Below are 20,027 nucleotides of genomic sequence, written 5' to 3'. Positions count from 1 at the left end.
AAATCTTGGAGCAGTGTTTAAAACAGTATGTGTTCAGCCGTCATTTGTTGTGCTATAACTACTACTATAGTTATTACTGGTATTAAGTAATTATTCTGCAGAGAGGTCGAGCTGGGAGCACCTGAGACGGCAGACACAGAGACTGTGCTTCTCTTCTGAGATCTGCAGTCATGAACAGGGATACCTTTGAAGGTCCTAGAGTTGAGTGAGATGAGAAAAAGTACCTGGTTATATTTACCTCTCATCTCATCATCTCCCTTCCTGCCTTCAGGGCCCACCTCACAGGAGTAGCAGAACGGACCACTGCAAAGAATTTTCTCGTTTATGTGAGTGTGACTCAGTATAACAATCACAGCATCTTGGTGGTTTTATTCATTTCTTATTTTCACCAGTACTGGTCAGGAAGCAGCCCCCAAGCCAAAACTAATACTCAGAGACTGTGTACTGATACAGACCATTTACTGTGGATGTCCCTTCAGTCTGACTGGACAGTACTTTTCCCCCATAGTTCAACATCACTGTTGAATCAACTCTTAAATAATTCATTTTTTTTCAGACAGGGTCTCGCTTTGTCACCCAGGATGGAGTACAGTGGTATACCATTGGATATTTTCTCCTTCTTAGTGTATCCTTATAACTGTTTCCTTAATTGCCCTGTACATTAGCTTTGAAATCCTTAGATGGGTATCTTTCTTGGCAGCATACTATACCTTTCAGAATTGCAAATATATTTAATAAAGGGGACATAAAATATAAAGAGAGACAAAAATTCCTACCTGAAAAGATTGTTTGAAACACATAGAACATATATGTATAATGCTAGCCCAACACCCAGAGTGCTTCAGTGTGGGTGCTCAGTTAATATTAATGCCTTTCCCCTTTCCTTCCATTTTATCTTAATTTATTGTATGCTTCTCTCCATGTTCTGGCCTTTTTCTCTTATCTCACCTGTTGTAATAACCTCCTTACTGGTTCCCCTTGTTCCAGTTTCTCTCTTTGTTCTCACCCTACAATACCTCCTGTATCCTGCTCCAAATGAATTCTTGCTAGATAACAAAGTTTGTGAATAAATTCTTCCCTTTTTTTAAAAAAAGGACAGAAAAATGCAATAGAGAATCTATTTTTACAACGTGATGGCCTACAGATTCTGAAACTCTCCCATTATAAAACATCTAAAAATGATAGATAAAATATTTTTAAATAACTTTTATCTGAATGGATAAAGCCGTAAAAAGGAAAGGGAAATCCTGTTAGGCCAGGAATAAAGCATGAGTACAAATGTGGAGAGGTGGCTAACTCTGGGGCTGCTAAGCCTTCAGGACATTTTTGGATCTGGGTGGCCTACCAGTACCTGAGATAAAATTACACAGCATTTAGCACAGGAGTACAAAGAGATGGAGAATATCAAAGAGTGGATAAGTCACAAGTGGAATGAAGTGAGAAGTGAGAATGGAGTGTTAGGTTACAATAGCATGGTGACAGTAGAGGATAGATAATATTCAAAGATATAATATCACAGGAAGCTCAAAGAACACCAGTCTGTATAAATTTAAAAAAAAATTGCCGGGCGTGGTGGCTCAAGCCTGTAATCCCAGCACTTTGGGAGGCCAAGGCGGGCGGATCACGAGGTCGAGAGATCGAGACCAACCTGGTCAACATGGTGAAACCCTGTCTCTACTAAAGATATAAAAAATCAGCTGGGCATGGTGGCGCGTGCCTGTAATCCCAGTTACTCAGGAGGCTGAGGCAGGTGAATTGCTTGAACCCGGGAGGCGGAGGTTGCGGTGAGCCGAGATCGCGCCATTGCACTCCAGCCTGGGTAACAAGAGCGAAACTCTGTCTCAAAAAACTAAAAAAAAAAAAAAAAAATTTTCTTAGATATAACATTTAGACCCAGGGGAGAAATCTGTATTAGTCCATTCTCACATTGGCCTAAAGAAATACCTGAGACTGGGTAATTTATAAAGTAGTTTCATTGGCTCAGATCCACAGGCTGTGCAGGAAGCATAATGCTGGCATCTGCTCAGCTTCTGGGAAGGTCTCAGGAAACTTAAAATTATGGTGAAAAGTAAAGGGAGAGCACTGCTTCACATGGCCAGAGGAGCAAGAGAAGCCATATCATTCCATCCTGTGCCCCTCCCAAATTTTATGTCCTTCTCGCATTTCAAAATACAATAATGCCTTCCAACAGTCCCCAAAGTTTTTACTCATTCCAGCATTAACTCAGAAGTCCCAAGTTCAAAGTAACATCTGAGACAAAGCTAGTCCCTTCCACCTATGAACCTGTAAAATCAAAAACAAGTTAGTTACTCCCCAGATACAATGGGGGTACGGGCATTAGGTAAATATTTCCATTGCAGAAGGTATATGGGCCAAAAGAAAGGGACTACAAGCCCCACACAAGTCTGAAACCCAGAAGGCCAGTCACTAAATTTTAAAGCTCCAAAAAAAATTTCCTTTGGCTCTATTTTTCACATCCTGGACCCACTGGTATGAGGGATGGGCTCCCACAACCTTGGGCAGCTCTGTCTCTGTGACTTTGCATGGTTTAGCCCCTGCAGCTGTTCTCACAGGATGGAGTTGAGCACCTACGACTTTTCCAGGTGATGATGCAAGCTGTCGGTGGCTCTACCATTCTGGAGTCTGGAAGATGGTGGCCCTTTTCTCACAGCTTCACTAGGTAGCACCCCATGTATGGGGGCTTCAGCCCTACATTTGCCATCCACACTGCCCTAGTAGAGATTCTCCATGAGGGCTCCACCACTGAAGCAGGCTCTGCCTGTACATCTAGGCTTTTTCATTTATCCTGTGAAATCTTGGCAGACACTCCCAGGCCTCAGTTCTTGCCCTCTGTTTAGCCACAGGCTTAAAACCACATGGAAGCCACCAAAGTTTATGGCCAACATGCTCTGAAGCAGCAACCCAAGCTGTACCCAGGCCCCTTTGAGCCATGGCTTAACCTGGAGAGGCTGGGATGCAAGGAACAGTGTCCTGAGGCTTCACAGAGCAGCCATGCCCTAGCTCTGGCTCAGGAAACCATTCTTCCCTCCTAGGCCTCAAGAGGGGCTTCTGTGAAGGTCTCTGAAATGCCTTCAAGGCCACGTCACCATTGTCTTGGCTAGTAGCACTTGACTCCTTATTAATTTATGCAGATTTCTGCAACCTGCTTGAATTCCTTTTCTAAAAATAGGCCTTTCTCTTCCACCACATGGATAAGCTGCAAATTTTCCAAACATTTATGCCCTGCTTCTCTTCTAAATTTAAGTTCCAGTTTTAGGTCATTTATTTGCTCACACATATGAGCATAGGATATTAGAAACAGCCAGGCCATATCTTGAGCACTTTTCCTGCTTAGAAATTTTTTCTGCCACATACCCTAAATCATTACTCTCAAATTCAAAATTACACAGATCCCTAGGACAAGGGCACAATGCAAGCCATGTTCTTTGCTAAGGCATAACAAAAGTGACCCATACTCCAGTTCCCAGTAAGTTCCTCATTTCCATCAGAGACCTTGTTAGCTTTGCCTTGGCTGTCCATATCACTGCCAGCATTTTGGTCATAACCATTCAGCCAGTCTGTAGGAAGTTCCAAACTTTGACTCATCTTCCTATGTTTTTCTAAGCCCTCTACACTCTTCCAACCTCTGACTGTTATCCAGTTCCAAAGTTGCTTTCACATTTTCAGGTATCTTTTTAAACAGTGCCCCAGTTTACAGTACCAATTTTCTGTATTAGTTCATTCTCACACTGCTATGAAGAAAACCTGAGACTGAGTAATTTATTTAAAAAAAAAAAAAAGGTTTAATTGACTCACAGGTCTACAGGCTGTACAGGAAGCATGATGTTGGCATCTGTTCAGCCTCTGTGAAAGCCTTAGGAAACTTACAGTCATGGCTGAATTTGAAGGGAGAATAGCACTTCAAATGGCCAGAGAAGGAGCAAGGGAAGTTGGGGAGGTGCTACACACTTTTAAACAAGCAGATCTCATGAGCACTCACTCACTCACTGTCACAAGAACAGCACCAAGGGGATGGTGCTAAACCATTCATGAGAAACCACCCCCATGATACAATCACCTCCCACCATGTCGCACCTTCAAAACTGGGGATTACAGTTGAACATGAGATTTGGTGGGCACACAGATCTAAACACTATCAACATTGCAACGATGGTGTTAGCCAAAAGAGTGAAATAATATCTTCATAAGAAAAAGCAATTTTTACTTGGAATTTTTAATGAAATGAGGGCATTTATTATATAAATAAAAACAGAAGATTGACCACCAAAAGACTATCCTTGCTAAAGGAACTTCTAAGGATAGACTCCAAGAAGTAATTGAAAATGGCCTCCAAAAAACAATCTGAAGTACAGAAAGAAGCGATCAATAAAGATAAAAGTAAACGTTAAATCTAAACCAACAGTAGCATGTTGTAGAAAAAATAATGATGTCTGTTTCAGTAGCATTTAAAAACAAAGCTAAAGTAAGGTTAGAGGCAGATTATCGTAATGAAAACCCTACAAGGTTCTCGTATTTTTGAGAAAGAAAGCAGTTGATTATCTTTGGACCTTAAGTATGCATAGTAAAACCTGCAGCGAAAAGATGAGCTCACATGTAAAATGGTGTCTTTTAATAAAATTGAGTAAACACTCTCACAGAAGACACCTGGATATTAAAAAGGACGTCGGCCTACTGATTCCCCACAACCCTGTAGTTAAAGCCTTTCAGTTGCTACGTTACGTTTCCAGTCAGTAATCTTTTCACTCATCCTCTCATCAAGTTCATTATGTGAAGTTACAGCTCTTTATGGAGCTCTGTCTACTTAATAACACTTGTATTGTGAAATCTTTTTAACTCTTTCTACAGTCCTCATGAGGAGGAGCAATACTTGTCATTTATTAGCGTCCAGCTCATTGTGTTTCATATGAAGAGCCTCACTGAGAGTGCAGTGGCAACGGTGGCACTGTGTGAGATTATAAAATCAGAGCAGTTGCATCTGCTCTAGAGAGCCTTCTCAGCCCACTGCAGTGCGCAGTGGTCCCTTCTTTCCCTGAATTCTGCTTGTTTGCACCCATCTGTCTCATGTAAAATGGAAGTATCAATAATATTTTAGGCTTAGCATTGTGGTGTGAGTTAAATGGATTAATACATGTTAGAGCACTTAGAGCAGTGCTTTTATAGCACACCAGCTAAATACTGGTGAGTACTTACTTGCTCCCTAGTTACCTTTTTGGGAGGATTATAGGTTGTTTCATCCATCTGTTAGAGAACTGAATTGTAACTGGCCAAAGATAGAAAATAGAAAAGGAGTGAGTGCAGTAAGTGAGTACAGATAAGTAAGTCCGAGTGAGTGCAGTAAGTGAGTACAGATAAGTAAGTCCATTACTAACGTTACTAAGCATATTCTTCTGAGCCCTCCATACTTTTCCAACCTCTGATTGTTACCCAGTTCCAATGTTACTGTCACTTTGTTTAATAAGTAAGTCACTTACTAAGTACCTGACTTAGTATTAGTCACTCATGAGTGACTTCTAAAATCACATTTCTCTTGGAGAGCTCTTTGGTATCTGTTTCTAGCAGGCTTAGTGTAGAAATGAGAAAGAGCTGTTTAAAATTTTGTAAATGTGTACGTGGATTCATAGATCTACTGCAAAAGGAGAAAAATAGACGTGTAGATTTTTTAACTAAAGGGATGTCAAGATGCCAATAAATTAGCTTTAGGGCTCAGGGAAGCCTTTATGTTTCAGGACCCAGGGCTCCTCTACTGAAAACAGAAGATTTTCTCTAGTTTCCCTGCCAGCATTAGCCAGTGCTTTGCCTTAAGTTCTAGGAATTACCCACATTTTAAAATGCAGCAAAAGTACACATGAAGTACAGCACAGTAGAGTGACTTGTTAGGGGCTCTTGGTTGGGAGGATAGGTTTCAGACCTGGTGAGATCGTGAAGGGGCTGGAAACCAGCTGGTCTGCTTTCTGGTCAGGTGCCTCCCGCATACCATGCCTCCTGGGGTCCTGCTCTGCAGCAACCCTTTCGGCCCTGGTCCCTTCTGTGTGCACAGTGCTCATGTGGGCACTATCAAAATTTGACATCTATTGAACAAGGTAGTGAATATTTATTATATATATGATGTATGGTCATCTGTTTATATTAGTTGCTTTTTTTCTTTGCTTTATAAAGGAAATAATGGTATGCTTTTTGCCAGGCATTATATATATTTTTAGTATACCTTTAAGCCTCACCTAGTGGAGACAGAAGGGATGATATTTATTATTTCCCTTGGAACCTGCAGGGTGGATATTTCGGATCGTTTCTTGCCAGGTGGATAGCTCAGTATGGTGTTGGCAGAATTGCCTGTGTTCTGTAAGTGGCTATTCACCTAGTTGCAAGTCTAAGAATTCTTGAGTATTCAGTCGAAAGAGATTTAAAGGATTTGGTTAAGAATAATGTACTTCCTAATGTAATCAGGGATCCAAGACAGGCTACAGACAGCCTAGTGTTTGATAAAAGAGCATGAGTAAATGGCCCTCCCCATCTATTTTGGCAGACATGTTTAGAAAAATGACATTCAAGCAATAACATTTTCCAGTTACAGATTTTAATTCTATTAAGATACTAAATTGTAAACTGTTTTGCTAATCTATTGCTTTTTGGTTAAGGATAATTTGTAAGAGTTTATGTAAGTCAATAGAGAAAATATACTTTATATCTAGAAATACAGAAACAGAAGAAATATAAGGACTTCTGAAAGAATTAATTAACTTGGAGAATTGTATGATTGTGCTTAATGTCTGCCTTGCACTGTGCTAGGTTCTGTGAATTCTAAAGATGAAGGTTACCTCCTGTCAAGTCATTCATAGTCTAGTGAAAGAGACATTTGGACAAAAATCGTACATTACAGCAAGATCCTCAGTAGAGATATGCACAGGTTGCAGTAGGAATAATAATAACTAAACTTGCATCTGGTTGAGGGGGTTATGGGAGAAATGTCAAAAGTGGTCCTTTCATATTCTGAGACTGATTTCTAGAATCTTTAAAGAAGCTATTAAGGATCTGGTACCTAAGCTTTTTCAGCTTCTTTTGGATTGCTGTGTGTTTCCAATATGCCTCTTGTGCTTATCCAGTCTGTAGTCCCCCATGCTACCTGGCTTTTCAGGCTTCTACTCTTCCAAGTTGTCAGATCATTAGCAGGTTATTGCCCCATGTTTCAGTTTTGTAAGAAGAAGAGAGAAATAGTACCAACCTGGTAGGATTACTGTAAATATTAAATAAGACCGTATATGGCAAACATTTAGAATGCTGCCTGGCACACTATAAGGCTCAGAAAAATTTTGTTCTTATTGTTGTTAGTTTTGGTAGCAAGGTAGAATATTGAAACACTATCACCATGTTGATCATTTAGACTCTCTTTTCTAAAATGCTGATGTCAAATAAAATTTTACATTTTTTCCCCCTTTCTAGCTCCAAGAGGAAAACGAGGATGGAAAACCTTTTATGCTGTACTGAAGGGAACAGTTCTTTACTTGCAAAAGGTAAAAGTAAAGCAGATAAAAAATAAAACCCACAAAACTTGATGAAATAATTAAACAAGATACAGTAGTCCACTTATCTGTGGTTTCACTTTCTGTAGTTTGTTTCCTGATGTTAAAAACAATATTAAATAGACAATTCCAGAAATAAATTTAAAGTTTTAAATTGCATGCTGTTCTTAGTAGCATAATGAAATCTTTCTCAATCCTGCTCCATCCTGAACAGATGTCAATCATCCCTTTGTCCGGCATAGCCATCCTATATATGCCCATCCTTTAGTCACTTAATAGACATCTCTGTTATGATATCAGCTGTCCAACTGTGACAGTGTTTTTGTTCATGTAACCCTTATTTTACTTAATAATAGTCCCAAAGGACAGTGATGGTGGCATATTGTTATTGTTGTTGTATTTTATTATTAGTTATTGTGGTTAATCTATTACTGTGAGTAACTTATAAATTAAATTTTATCTTAGGTACATATGTATAGAAAAAGCATAGTATACAGTCATCCCTCCGTGCATGCAGGGGATTGGCTCCAGGGCCCCTCTTATATACCCCTCTTATATATCCCGACATACTCAAGTCCTGCAGTCAGCCCTGTGGAACCCACATATAAGAAAAGTTGGCCTCTGTATACTTGGGTTTCATGCCCCACAAATGCAGTATTTGTGGAAAACAGTCTGCATATTAGTGGACTTGTATAGTTCAAGCCTGTTTAGTTTGAGGGTCATCTATATATAGGGTTCGGTACTATTCAAAATTTCAGGCATCCACCGGGGCTCTTAGAATGCATCCTGCTGTACCACATATCCTTTATTCATCCTTCAGTGGACACATAGGTTGTTTCTACCTTTTGGCTATTGTGAATAATGCCTCAGTGAGCATGGAGTGCAAATATTTCTTCAAGATCTTAATTTCATTTCTTGTGGATAAATACCCAGAAATGGGTCATATGGTTCTGTTTTCAGTTTTTTGAAGAAACTCCATACTGTCTTCCAAAGCAATATACCATTTTATATCTGAACAACAGTCTATAAGGGTTCCACTTTCTCCCCATATGTGTGTTGAATTTATCTGAGCTCTGTGTTCCATTCTGTTGGTCTATGTATGTGTCCATCTTTATGCCAGAACCGTATTGATTTAAGACTGTAGCTTGGTAATATGTTTTGAAATCAGTAATGTGAGGTCTACCGCTTTGTTTTTCTTTTTCCATATTATTTATAACTTATTCAGGGTCTTTTGTGATTCCATATAAATTTTAGAATTTTTTTTATTTCTGTAAAAAATTCCACTGGGATTTTCTTAGGGATTTTATTGAATATGTAGGTCTCTGTGGGCAGTATGGACATTTTAATAATATTAATTTGAATCCCCAAACACAGCATGTCTCTCATTTATTTATGTCTTCTTTAATTTCTTTCAGCAGTGTTTTACAGTTTTCAGTGCATATATCTTTCGCCTTCTTGGTCAAATTTATTCTTAAGTATTTTTTTAATACTTTTTGATGCTGTCGTAAATGGTGTTACTAATTTCCTTTTCAAATTGTTCATTGTTAGTGTACAGAAATGCAACTGATTGTTGATTCTGTGTCCTGCAACTTTGTTAAATTTATTTATTCTAATCATTTTTAGGGAATCTTTAGGTTTTATACATATAAGATCATTTGAAACTGTTTCTCATTTGAGGGCTTTTTTTATTATGAAAGGATATTGGACTTCATCACTTCCCTGCATCTATTGAGATGTTCATGTAATTTTTATCCTTTGATCTGTTAATGTGTTTTATCACTCTGACTGATTTTCATATGTTGAACCACCTTTACATCCCAAAGATAAATCTCACTCGATCATTGTATGTGATCCTTTTAATATGCTGTTGAATTCAGTTTGCCAGCATTTTGTTTAGAGTTTTGCACTTATACCCATAATGCATACTGGCAAGTAGTTTTCTTGTAGTACTGTTTTCTGGTTTTGGTATCCGAGTCATGCTGGCCTCATGAAATGAGTTTGGAAGTGTTCCCTACTTTTCAATTTTTTGGAAGAGTTTAAGAATGATTGGCATTAGTTCTTTAACTGTTAGGTGGAACTCACGAGTGAAGCTATCTGGTCCTAAACTTTCCTTTGTTGGGAGAGTTTTCATTACAGATTCAATCCCCTTATTATAATAGATCCATTCAGATATTCTGCCTCTCCATAATTTAGTCTTGGCAGATTGTAGGTTTCTAATAATTTATCCGTTTCTAATAATTTATCTTCTAGGTTTCCCAATTTGTTGGTGTATAATTGTTCATAATAGTTTCATATATTCCTTTTAGTTTACGTGGCATCAATTGTAATGTCTCCTGTTTCATTTCTGATTTTATTTATTTGAGTATTCTCTATTTTTTTCTTAGTTTAGCTAAAGGATTGTCAATTTTGTTGATCTTTTGAAAAACAAAGTTTTAGGGTTTTAAATTGATTTTTTTTTCTCTATTTCATTTATTTCTGCTCTAATCTTTCTTGATCCCTCACAAATTATATCCTTCTGTATTGTCTTTCCACTAATGTATATTTATAGGCAAAGTTTTTTAATACTTTTTAAAAAATTTATAAATTTACATTTATAAATATAATGTATATATATAAGTAAAATATTTTAATACTTTTTTAAAGATGTATTTTAATAATGTAATTATTAAAAATTTATTTACCAGAGTTAAAAGTCATTTACATATCACTATTATAATATTATTGTGTATTTTTCCTACATATAGTCAGCACTCCATATCAGTGATTGCTGCATTTGAATTCAACCAACCTGAGATTTAAAATATTCAGAAAAAAATGTTCCACAAAGTTTCAAAAAACAAAACTTGGATTTTCCACATACTGAGTACTATGTTGAATCCATGCCAATGAAGTGATATGTAGGCCTTTTATTAGGTACCATGAGTAATCTAGAGATGATTTAAAGTGTACAGACAGATATACATAGGACATATGCAAATACTGTGTCATGTTATGCAAGAGACTTGAGCATCCATGGATTTTGGTATCCATTGGGGGTCCTATAACGTGTCTTACAGATACCAAGACCTGTCTCTGTTTACTTTTGCCAGTGAGCTTTATACTTTCATGTTTCTGTTTAGCATCCTTCCATTTCAACTTGAACTCCCTTTTGCATTTCTTGTAAGGCAAGTCTAGTGGTAATGAACTCTCTCAACTTTCATTTACCTCAGAAAATATCATCTTTCATTTTTAAAGGGTAGTTTTGCTGGAGGTAATATTCTTGTGTCACAAGTAATTATTTTTTTCTTTGAACACCTTAAACATTTAACAGTCAGTTCTGGCTCTGCATCATTTATGCTGAGAAATCCACAGACAAATCACTTTTCTTTTGCTACTTTCAAAGTCCTCCCTTTTTCTTTGACTTTTTATAGTTTTTTCATTGGTCCCAGTGTAATTTATTTGCATTAATCCTGATTGTCATTAGGCTTCCTGAATCTAGATGTCTGTTTCCTTCCTCAGATTTGAGAAGTGTTCTGTAAATAAGCTCTGTGCCCTTTCGTCTTTCTGCTCTTTGTTGGACTTCCATAATGTGTTTTTCTGCATAATGGCGTGTTCCATTAATGCCTAAGGCTCTCTTAACTCTTTTTCATTCTTATTCATCTTTGTTCTCTGAGTGGATAATTTCCAATGGCCTGTCTTCAAATTTGCTCATTCTTTCTTCTTCATTTTCTGCTCTTGAGCCTCTCATCTGAATTATTCAGTTCAGTTATTATATCTTCAGCTTGAAAATATATATAGTTCTGTTAAATATTTTGTGTTTATTGATATTCTCATTTTGTTTATTCATTATTTAAGCTTGTTGAGCATCTTTACAGTGGTTATACAGGTAATTCATATAACTTTGTTTCTTTAAGGTCGGTTTCTGGAAATTCATTTTGTTCCATTGAACCATGTTTTCCTATTTTTCCTGTCTCTTGTATCTATATTGGGATCTGCACATTTAAAGAATCAGCCAGCTCTTCGAGTACAGAAGCTGGCTTGCTACGGCAGAGGCCCCTCACCAATAATCTTTGATAGAGATTTTAGGGACCTCTGAATCCTTTTTCAGGAGCCCATTATCCTTACACCCTCTGATGTCTGTCTGCAACACTGCAAGTTACCTGATTTTAGAGTAGGAAGCTACCCAGCTATCCCCTATTCTAAGCAGCCACCAGGCCCTCTGTGTTTGCCAGCTCCCCATGAGTGCCTTGAATCAGGAGAGTCAGATGCCACTTCCTCAGACAGCCCTCCAAAAAGCCAGAATGATGGATGCATACTCTGTTCCTCCCTCTCCCCTCCCAGGGAGAAATCTTAAGTTGTATGTACCTCCCAATTACGCTAACCTGTGCCAGTCACAGCAAGCCACCTGTGTCTCTACTCTGTTCTAAGTGTCCTTCAGGCATCCAAACTGTGCTGGTTCTGTTAGTGCTCTGAGTGAGGTGAGACAAAAATTAGTCCCTTTGGACTAAGAAGAGCTGGAATGAGGGCCACACATTCTTTTTTTTTTTTTGGCTTATAAACAATAAAAATATATTCTCACAGATCTGGATGTTGGGAAGTCCAAGATCAAGGAAGTAACAGATTCTTTTTTGTTTGTTTTGTTTAATGTATTTATCATCATTTTCTTTTGCATTTTAGGTTTTGGGGTACATGTGAAGAACATGCAAGATTGTTGCATAGGTACACACATGGAGGGCCACACATTCTACCCTTTTTTCAGCCCTCCCAAGGCAGAAGCTTTGGATTGACCATCTTTTCTCCCAGTTGCACCAAGCTGTGCTGACTGCAGCGAGCCACCTACCACTTTCCTTTGTTTTTAGCAGTGCCCAGGCATCCAAACTATCTCAGTTCCATCGATGTTCCAAGTGAACCAAGATAAAGCCATTATCCAGGCAGCCCTCTGAAAAGCCAGAATATCACAGACCTCTTTCCTTTCCCCTGTGAGAGATGTCAGGGGCGTTTCTTCTGGTGCTGAAGTATACCAGCTTCAAGGAATGGCTGATGTGGATAGCATGAAATTGCTTTTCTTACTTGTTTCAGTGTATGTTTCTTGGCTTGCTTCTCCCCTGGGGTACTTCAACCTCTTAACTGGATTTGGCATTCTCGTGGGTATTTTGCTCCATGTGTCATTGATTCCTCAATATTTCTTTGGGGAAATGAGAGCTGAGACTTCCTTTTCTGCTGTCTTGCTAGTGTCACTCCCAGGAAAAGATTGTTTAAATCTATGTGGAATCATAGTATAATACAGTTTAGGCATTTTATTCTTTTCACTCTCTATATTATCATGAGCAATTTCTCATTAAAAGGTTTTTAGAAACATTTTTTATTTTCATCAATCTGGTAGCTGGTAACTGAAATGAGATGTTATTATGGTTTTGTTTGTTTCTTCTGTCCCTGGAGCATTTATAAACATACTCATTTTTTAATGCTAGCAGTTTTTTTTGTTAAATGGATTTATCATAATTTAACCTTTCCCCCACTTTCTGACATACTTTTTTTTAAAAAAAAGGAATCTTGCTCTGTCACCCAAACTGCGATACAGTGGTATAATCTCAGCTCACTGCAACCTCCACATCCAAGAGTCAAGTGATTATCCTGCCTCAGCCTCCTGAGTAGCTGGGATTACATATGCATGCCACCACATCCGGCTAGTTTTTGTGTTTTTAGTAGATACAGAGTTTCACCATGTTGGTCAAGCTGGCCTTGAACTCTTGGCCTCATGATTTGTCCACCTTGGCCTCCCAAGAGGCTGGGATTACAGGTGTGAGCCACCATGCCTGGCTTCTTTTTTGGTTTTTCATTTATAAATAACACTACACACTACACACACACACACACACACACACACGTGCACATATCTCTTTATTTTCTTAAGATTCCTAGGCGTGTCATGGGCCACATGGTAGGAACTTTTTACAGTTCTGAAAACCTATTTCTAAATTACCTCTAGAAGAATTGTACCTAATTTCATTCCTTACAGGAGTTTGTGGCAACATGTCTCTTTTCAACGAATTATCGACATACAGAAATTCAGAGGAAAGAATCTTGTTCATTTTGAACTTTCTGATTTTGGTGTTTGTGCACAAACACGTGTCCTCACACTCTTTACACACTGCTGTGGTTGCCTTTTCACACCTGTGTTTCTCTGGAAAAGAGGCCTTCCCTTTGATTTACTATCTACAGTACTGAATCAGATGGCAACCCCTCACGGTCTCCACATTTGCACCGCTGAGATGATCAACTGCTTTGGAATGGAGATTGGCAACAAATACATTTGATTTATTGTTATTTTAAATGTTTCAAAATATTATAATGCCATAGATAAGATTGAAAGAATTATTCATTTTTAAAACTAGCCTTCCTTAGTCCACCCAGATCTATATTTAAAAGGACTTCAACTATACTATTTATTCTTCGCTTTTGTTGTTGTTGTTTCGTTTTTTGCTTTTGTTGTTGTTTTGTTTTGTTTTTTTATTTTAAAAGTATTTATTCTTAAATGTACAACAGGTTCCAAGGCAGCGTTTCATTTTAGCTATAGATGGCAAAAGATGTTATGGCAGGAAATACAGATGTTTAAATAGGAATGGAAGGCAAGGGTTACTATCACCTCAGACACAAATAACACCTTACTTTTAACCAGATTTCTTTCTTTTTTTTTTGAGACAAAGCTTTGCTCTTGTTGCCCAGGCTGGAGTGCAATGGTGGGATGTGGCTCTCTGCAACCTGCACCTCCCAGGTTCAAGTGATTGTCCCGCCTCAACCTCTTTGGTAGCTGGGATTATAGGCTTGCACCTCCATACCTGAATTACCTCTAGAAGGATTGTACCTAATTTCATTCCTTATTCCTGGCTTATTTTGTATTTTTAGTAGAGATAGGCTTTATCCATGTTGGTCAGGCTGGTCTCGAACTCTCAACCTCAGGTGATTGAACTGCCTCAGCCTCACAAAGTGCTGGGATTGTAAAGCATGAGCCACAGCACCCAGCCCAGATTTCTTAATTCAACCTTTTGGGCAGGGGACCTTCCCCGGAGCCTTCGCTTTTAGCTCCATCTTTTGCTTTTCTTTTTGTTTCTGCTTGGAAGCCCTGTTTTCCTCGTCCAGCTCCTTGGCTCGTTTCAGGGCTGCTTCTTGCCGCTTCTTGCCACTTTCATGGCTGGATCTGGTGCCTGCCACATCTTCCCCTGACCCTGATACCAGAAATCTGTATCTCTCATTAACATTTTGCATATTACCAGAGCAGCTTTGTAAACAACACTTTTATAATTATTTTTTATTGCAACTGCTGTCTAGTGTTTAAAAAGGACTTTAACACAAATTCTTTTGTCATCTCCCTTTTGGAATACATCAGGTAAGCAATATTGGAGGATGGAGTGCGTCACCTTGGACCATGCTCTCTTGGTGGGAGAACTGCCTTTGTAGAAAGAGGTATGGAGCTAGCTGAAGCACAATGATTACAAAGAAAAGTATTGGTATCATCCTTCTGAAATGCTCACATTACTTTGAGGGTCATGACAAGAGAGAAATGGAGGCATTTGTTGATACTTGGAGATTATCCATGCTCTTAGGTGGCTGGATATCTTGTATTACCATTATTTTCCTATGGAGTCAGCATAGCTTCTAGTTTATAACTACTCTGGCCTCTGCCAGATCAGCATGTGCATGCTGGACCCACACTAGTCCTATTAGCTACCTTTGTCTCTGCAAGGACAAACCCCTTGAAATTAAATTTCACATGTCACCGGTGTTTCCCCAGCATAAATCCCATTCTCTTGGCTCACTTCTTTATTTTCACTAAAATCTCTGTAAGGAGCATAGCTTCCTTTGTCAAAACCATTTCTTTGAATACCTAGCCACCGGATTTCCACCCACTCCATCTCAGGGTGGGCCTGAGAAGAGAAAAGTATTTGAAATGAGAAATACATTCTAACATTCAGCATTTGAGAGAAGAGATGCAAAGAAAGACGCTGTTCAAAAGGCCGAGCACGGTGGCTCGTGCCTGTAATCCCAGCACTTTGGGAGGCTGAGGCGGGTGGATCACGAGGTCAAGAGATCAAGACCATCCTGGCCAGCATGGCGAAACCTCGTCTCTACTAAAAACAAAAATTAGCTGGGCATGGTGGCGCGCGCCTGTAGTCCCAGCTACTCGGGAAGCTGAAGCAGGAGAATTGCTTGAACCCAGGCGGCGGAGATTGCAGTGAGCCGAGATTGTGCCACTGCACTCCAGCCTGGCACCTGGTGACAGAGCGGGACTCTGTCTCAAAAAAAAGAAAGAAAGAAAGAAAGACGCTGTTCAAAGTTACCAGCTTCTCCTACATCATTGTCCTCTCCTTCAGATAAGTGTATTGGGGGTTTGAGTCACTGAGATAGAGAATGGGCTAGTATTGACAAGGGAACAACTTTGTAAACTTTGAAGCTTCAGCATCAGTTTGGATTAGAGCTCCAAGAAGATTGCTTCTCCAGATTTATGATATCTGTGGAGTGTGGCAAATGTGCATCTGGGGAAAGTTGGGTGAAATTGCTTTTATAAAGAGAAAAGCCTGGCACTAAGGAAATTATACATTTGTGAAGAGTGAAAAGTAGAATCATGGGCTATTGATCAGATTGCTATTTTATTTAAATCAGTAAGAATGCTAGCATAGCTGTAAACTGTCTACTTAGGATGAGAATAAGCCTGCAAAAGGGTGGCTGTGTTTAATAACCAGTCTCCGCTCTCTTCTTATTGTTGTTAATGCTCTTTTTTAAAAAATCGGAACTAATATCTGTTCCTAGAAACCTTGCACAGATCCTAAAGACTAATTCATCAATCAGTGGAAGGTTAAACTTCACAGTTCTGGGTCTTGTATAGCTATATCTGCCTGATTCTGTAGCTTCTTCCTGAATTGTAAAAATAAAAAATAAAAAAAGTAGGTAGACTGTACAAGAAGGAAGACCTTACGGGCATCTACATCTGGAAATGCCACTCCCTGTTAGGTTAATAGGATACTGTCTGCTGCAGAGCAGATCTTTGCATCAGAGTTTCCTTTGGGGTATTGAGCCACCCACCAGAAACAAGACTAGCAGGCAGTTAAACTTCTTCCCCCTGCCCAGGTTGTAGCATGTGTTAAGGGCTAATCCTGGTGAAGTGTACATCCTACAGAGGGTTGCTAATGTCCCACTGCTGGTTAATCCTTCCCCCTGCTGGAAGCCTCTACAGCACGTGATAGCAGATGCTGCACAAAAAGTGAATTGTATGATTGCAAGGTGGTTTGGGGTTTATACAGTTTGGGTTTTATATCCTCCCAAAGCTATTTATCACATCAGGTACTGTGCAAAATTCTAGGCGTCTGAAGATGACTAACATACAGTCCCTGCCTACATAGAGCTCATAAAACAGGAGGAAAACAGATAAATTGAGCATTCACTAAGCAATGAGATGAATTAATAGAGGTGTGTAAAGGTCTTACTGAAGAAGGACAGCTAAGCATACTTAGAAAGGTCAGAGGATGTGTCCCTGAGGAATTACCATGAGTTGAACTGATGCCTGAAGGATGAGGAGGAGTTTGCCAGGCAGGCAAGTGAGAAAAAGCATTTTAGCCAGAGGGGAGTGAAAATGGCAGGTTTGAGAGAATGTGGCGTATTCAAAGAATGACAAACTGCTTTTTACATTGGATTATAGGCTGGAGGGGGAGTAGCAAGCAGTAGAAAGACGATGAAAAACTGTGTTTCAAATGATTAAGATATAATGAAAATTAAAGAGATGATATCACAATGTCATCAGCTGTCCCATTTACAAAAGAAGCTGTGTTTTTTCCTCAAAGAATTTCAGGCTCTTTGAGTCAGAGGGCACTGCTGTTCCCACCCACACTCAGGTACTCAAAGGACTTAGATGGCATAGTGTCCCCCATGCTAAGCAGCTCTCCTCACGGAACCTGTGTGAGGCATGTGCCCTAGGAGTGCCATATTGTTCTTTCCTTTATGCTCTTAGGATGCCAATATCGACACTCCTAGGATTCTAGTATAGCGGAAAAGTTACTCCTCCTCCTTCTTCTTTGCTTCTTCAGCCAATCCCCCACTATTTGGTTAAGGAGTGATGAGAAAAAGCCCTGGCCCAAAGATAACGTAATTCAGTTTGGCTAAGACTCACTTATTTAGTCTCCTGTGTAGTAGGGGCTTTGCCAGAGATGGGGATGCAAAGATCCCAGGATCCAGCATCTGTCCTTAAGGCCCTCACTTGCACACTCAGGTTCTGCATTCATGCTCTCTTTTTTCACACCTTTCTTCCCCATAAAAATTTCTCAGCATCAGAGATTCCTATCCAAGGGCTTCCAGTTAACTTCCCTCCATTTTCACCCTATGGCTGCCAGTACACTGGCATTGGGGATAAATGAGGGATATAGCATTGCCTGAGACAGAAGGAAACAGGGTCTCTCCTTCCCTGATTAAATCAAATAGGTCGTCGAAAGAAGTCATGATGGCTGGCAATTCCAGCCATTTCTTAAGTCCATAATGGCTGGCTTTAAAGACCACCTTCCCTTGACTGTAAACACATATATACCACACACATACACAAACCCCCTTCCCCACTGGAACAACAATCTATTTAGGGTCTCATATCGTTATCAATTGCTCATCAGTTACTTTAAGCCTTTCATCAAGACTTCTCAACTATGTAATAGTGTATAATGCTTTTTACCCATATAGAACAATTCAAGAATAATTCAATTCGTATTTCCTCATTACAAGTTGAGAGTCATCATAAAGCGTTTTCCCCTCTGAAAAACAAATTTTTAAAAAGTCACAATAGTCATCAGAAGGAAAACCAGACGCAGCTGAAATTACACAGGAGAGAGTGCGAAGTCCTCACAGTCTTCATTCACTCAACCTCTTTCACTACTCCCATTCGAACCAAAGTGGCTTGTCACAAAGGTTTCTGACCACTCCTATGGGAAGTTGAAGCTTTCATAAATAATATCTCATGCCTCTCAAGATTATGACCGCCCTGTGTTAATACCCCTGTATGTTGTATGCCTCCTGAACACATACGCGCAGTGCCAGCAGCCTCTTAGGTATTAAAGAGTTGAGACTTTGGCCGGGCACAGTGGCTCATGCCTGTAATACCAGCACTTTTGGGAGGCCAAGGCAAGCAGATCAAAAGATCAAGAAATGGAGACCATCCTGGCCAACATCTCATCTCTACTAAAAAATACAAAAATTATCTGGGCATGGTGGTGAGTGCCTGTAGTCCCAGCTACTCAGAAGGCTGAGGCAAGAGAATCACTTGAACCCAGAAGGCTGAGGTTGCAGTGAGCCGAGATCGCACCACTGCACTTTAGCCAGGGCGACAGAGTGAGACTCTGTGTCAAAAAAAAAAGAGTTGAGATTTTATCTTAGAGCAGTTGGAGCTATCACATGTTTTAAATGGGGAGTGACATGATTATTTTATTTATTTATTTGAAACTAGGTCTCACTCTGTTACCCAAGCTTGAGTGCAGTGGTGGGGTCTCAGCTCACTGCAGCCTTGACCCCACCCAGGATCAAGCAGTCCTCCAACTTCAGCCTCCTGCGTAGCTGGAACCACAGGTGTGCACCACCACACCTGGCTATCTATTATTCTTAGAAACAGGGCTCACTTTGTTACCCAGGCTGGTCTTGAATTCCTGAGCTTAAGCGATCCCCCTGCCTTGGCCTCCCAAAGTGTGGGGATTATAGGTATAAGCTACCATGCATGGCATTCATATTTACTGTATATTTTAAAAAGATCAGTCTGGCTACAGGATGGAGAATGACTTGGAAACAGGTTCTATCAAAGACACAGAGACCAGATTAGCTTAAACAAGGGCAGGGGTAACGAGGGAGGAACATAGCTTTACTTGTAGAGTTCAGTTTGAGGTATTGAATTCAGAGTGTCTGGAATAATAAATGGATGTGTCCACTAAGCAATTATGCATACTCAGATCTGGAGCCGATGAAAGGGCCAGAAATGCAGATCTGAACAGTCATTAAGAAAGAATTGATAAGCCATGCAAGTAGATGATGTCACTCAGAGACGGAGGAGAAAATGGAGGACAGAACCAGGGGAGCGCAGATACTCACATGTGCCTTGGGAAGAATAGACAAGGGAGGAGCCTATGCGATGTAGCCAGACAGCTAAGAAGAAAACTAAGCCAGAGAGAAAGCTGGTACCACAAACTTTAAGAGATGTTTGAAATGTGCCATGTTATGAAAAAGTAAAATAGGAATTGGAGAGTGCCACGTGAATTCAGCAAGTAGGAAATTATCGATAAAGCGGTTTCAGTGCAGTGGTGGGCGTGGCGGGCAGATTAAAGAGCAGAGGATGCAGAGGCGGGCAGGACAGAGACAACTACTCTCAAGAAGCTCGCCCAGAAGTTTCCGCTTTGATCCACTCCACTCCCCTTTTTCTCATATTCACTTCCTGTGACTTTTGAAAATAACAGGTCCCCAATGTCTGTCTCGTTTCCATTGACTCTCTTT

General features: G+C 39.7%; 1 protein-coding gene across 10 annotated transcripts in view; it reads left to right on the top strand.

The window, feature by feature from the left end:
• PSD3 (pleckstrin and Sec7 domain containing 3) overlaps positions 1–20,027 on the top strand; it is a 682,522-nt gene that overhangs the window by 615,024 nt on the left and 47,471 nt on the right. For all 10 annotated transcript variants that reach the window (XM_074384015.1, XM_074384005.1, XM_074384006.1 and 7 more), the window contains one exon: positions 7,459–7,529. In XM_074384015.1, the coding sequence (XP_074240116.1) occupies positions 7,459–7,529 (71 nt within the window). The remainder of the gene's footprint in view (positions 1–7,458; positions 7,530–20,027) is intronic.

This window comes from Saimiri boliviensis, chromosome 13 (genome assembly GCF_048565385.1).
Source record: "Saimiri boliviensis isolate mSaiBol1 chromosome 13, mSaiBol1.pri, whole genome shotgun sequence".
NCBI classification, from domain to species: Eukaryota; Metazoa; Chordata; class Mammalia; order Primates; family Cebidae; genus Saimiri; species Saimiri boliviensis.
Note: the sequence above shows the minus strand (reverse complement) of the source record. Positions and strands in the feature narration are given on the sequence as shown.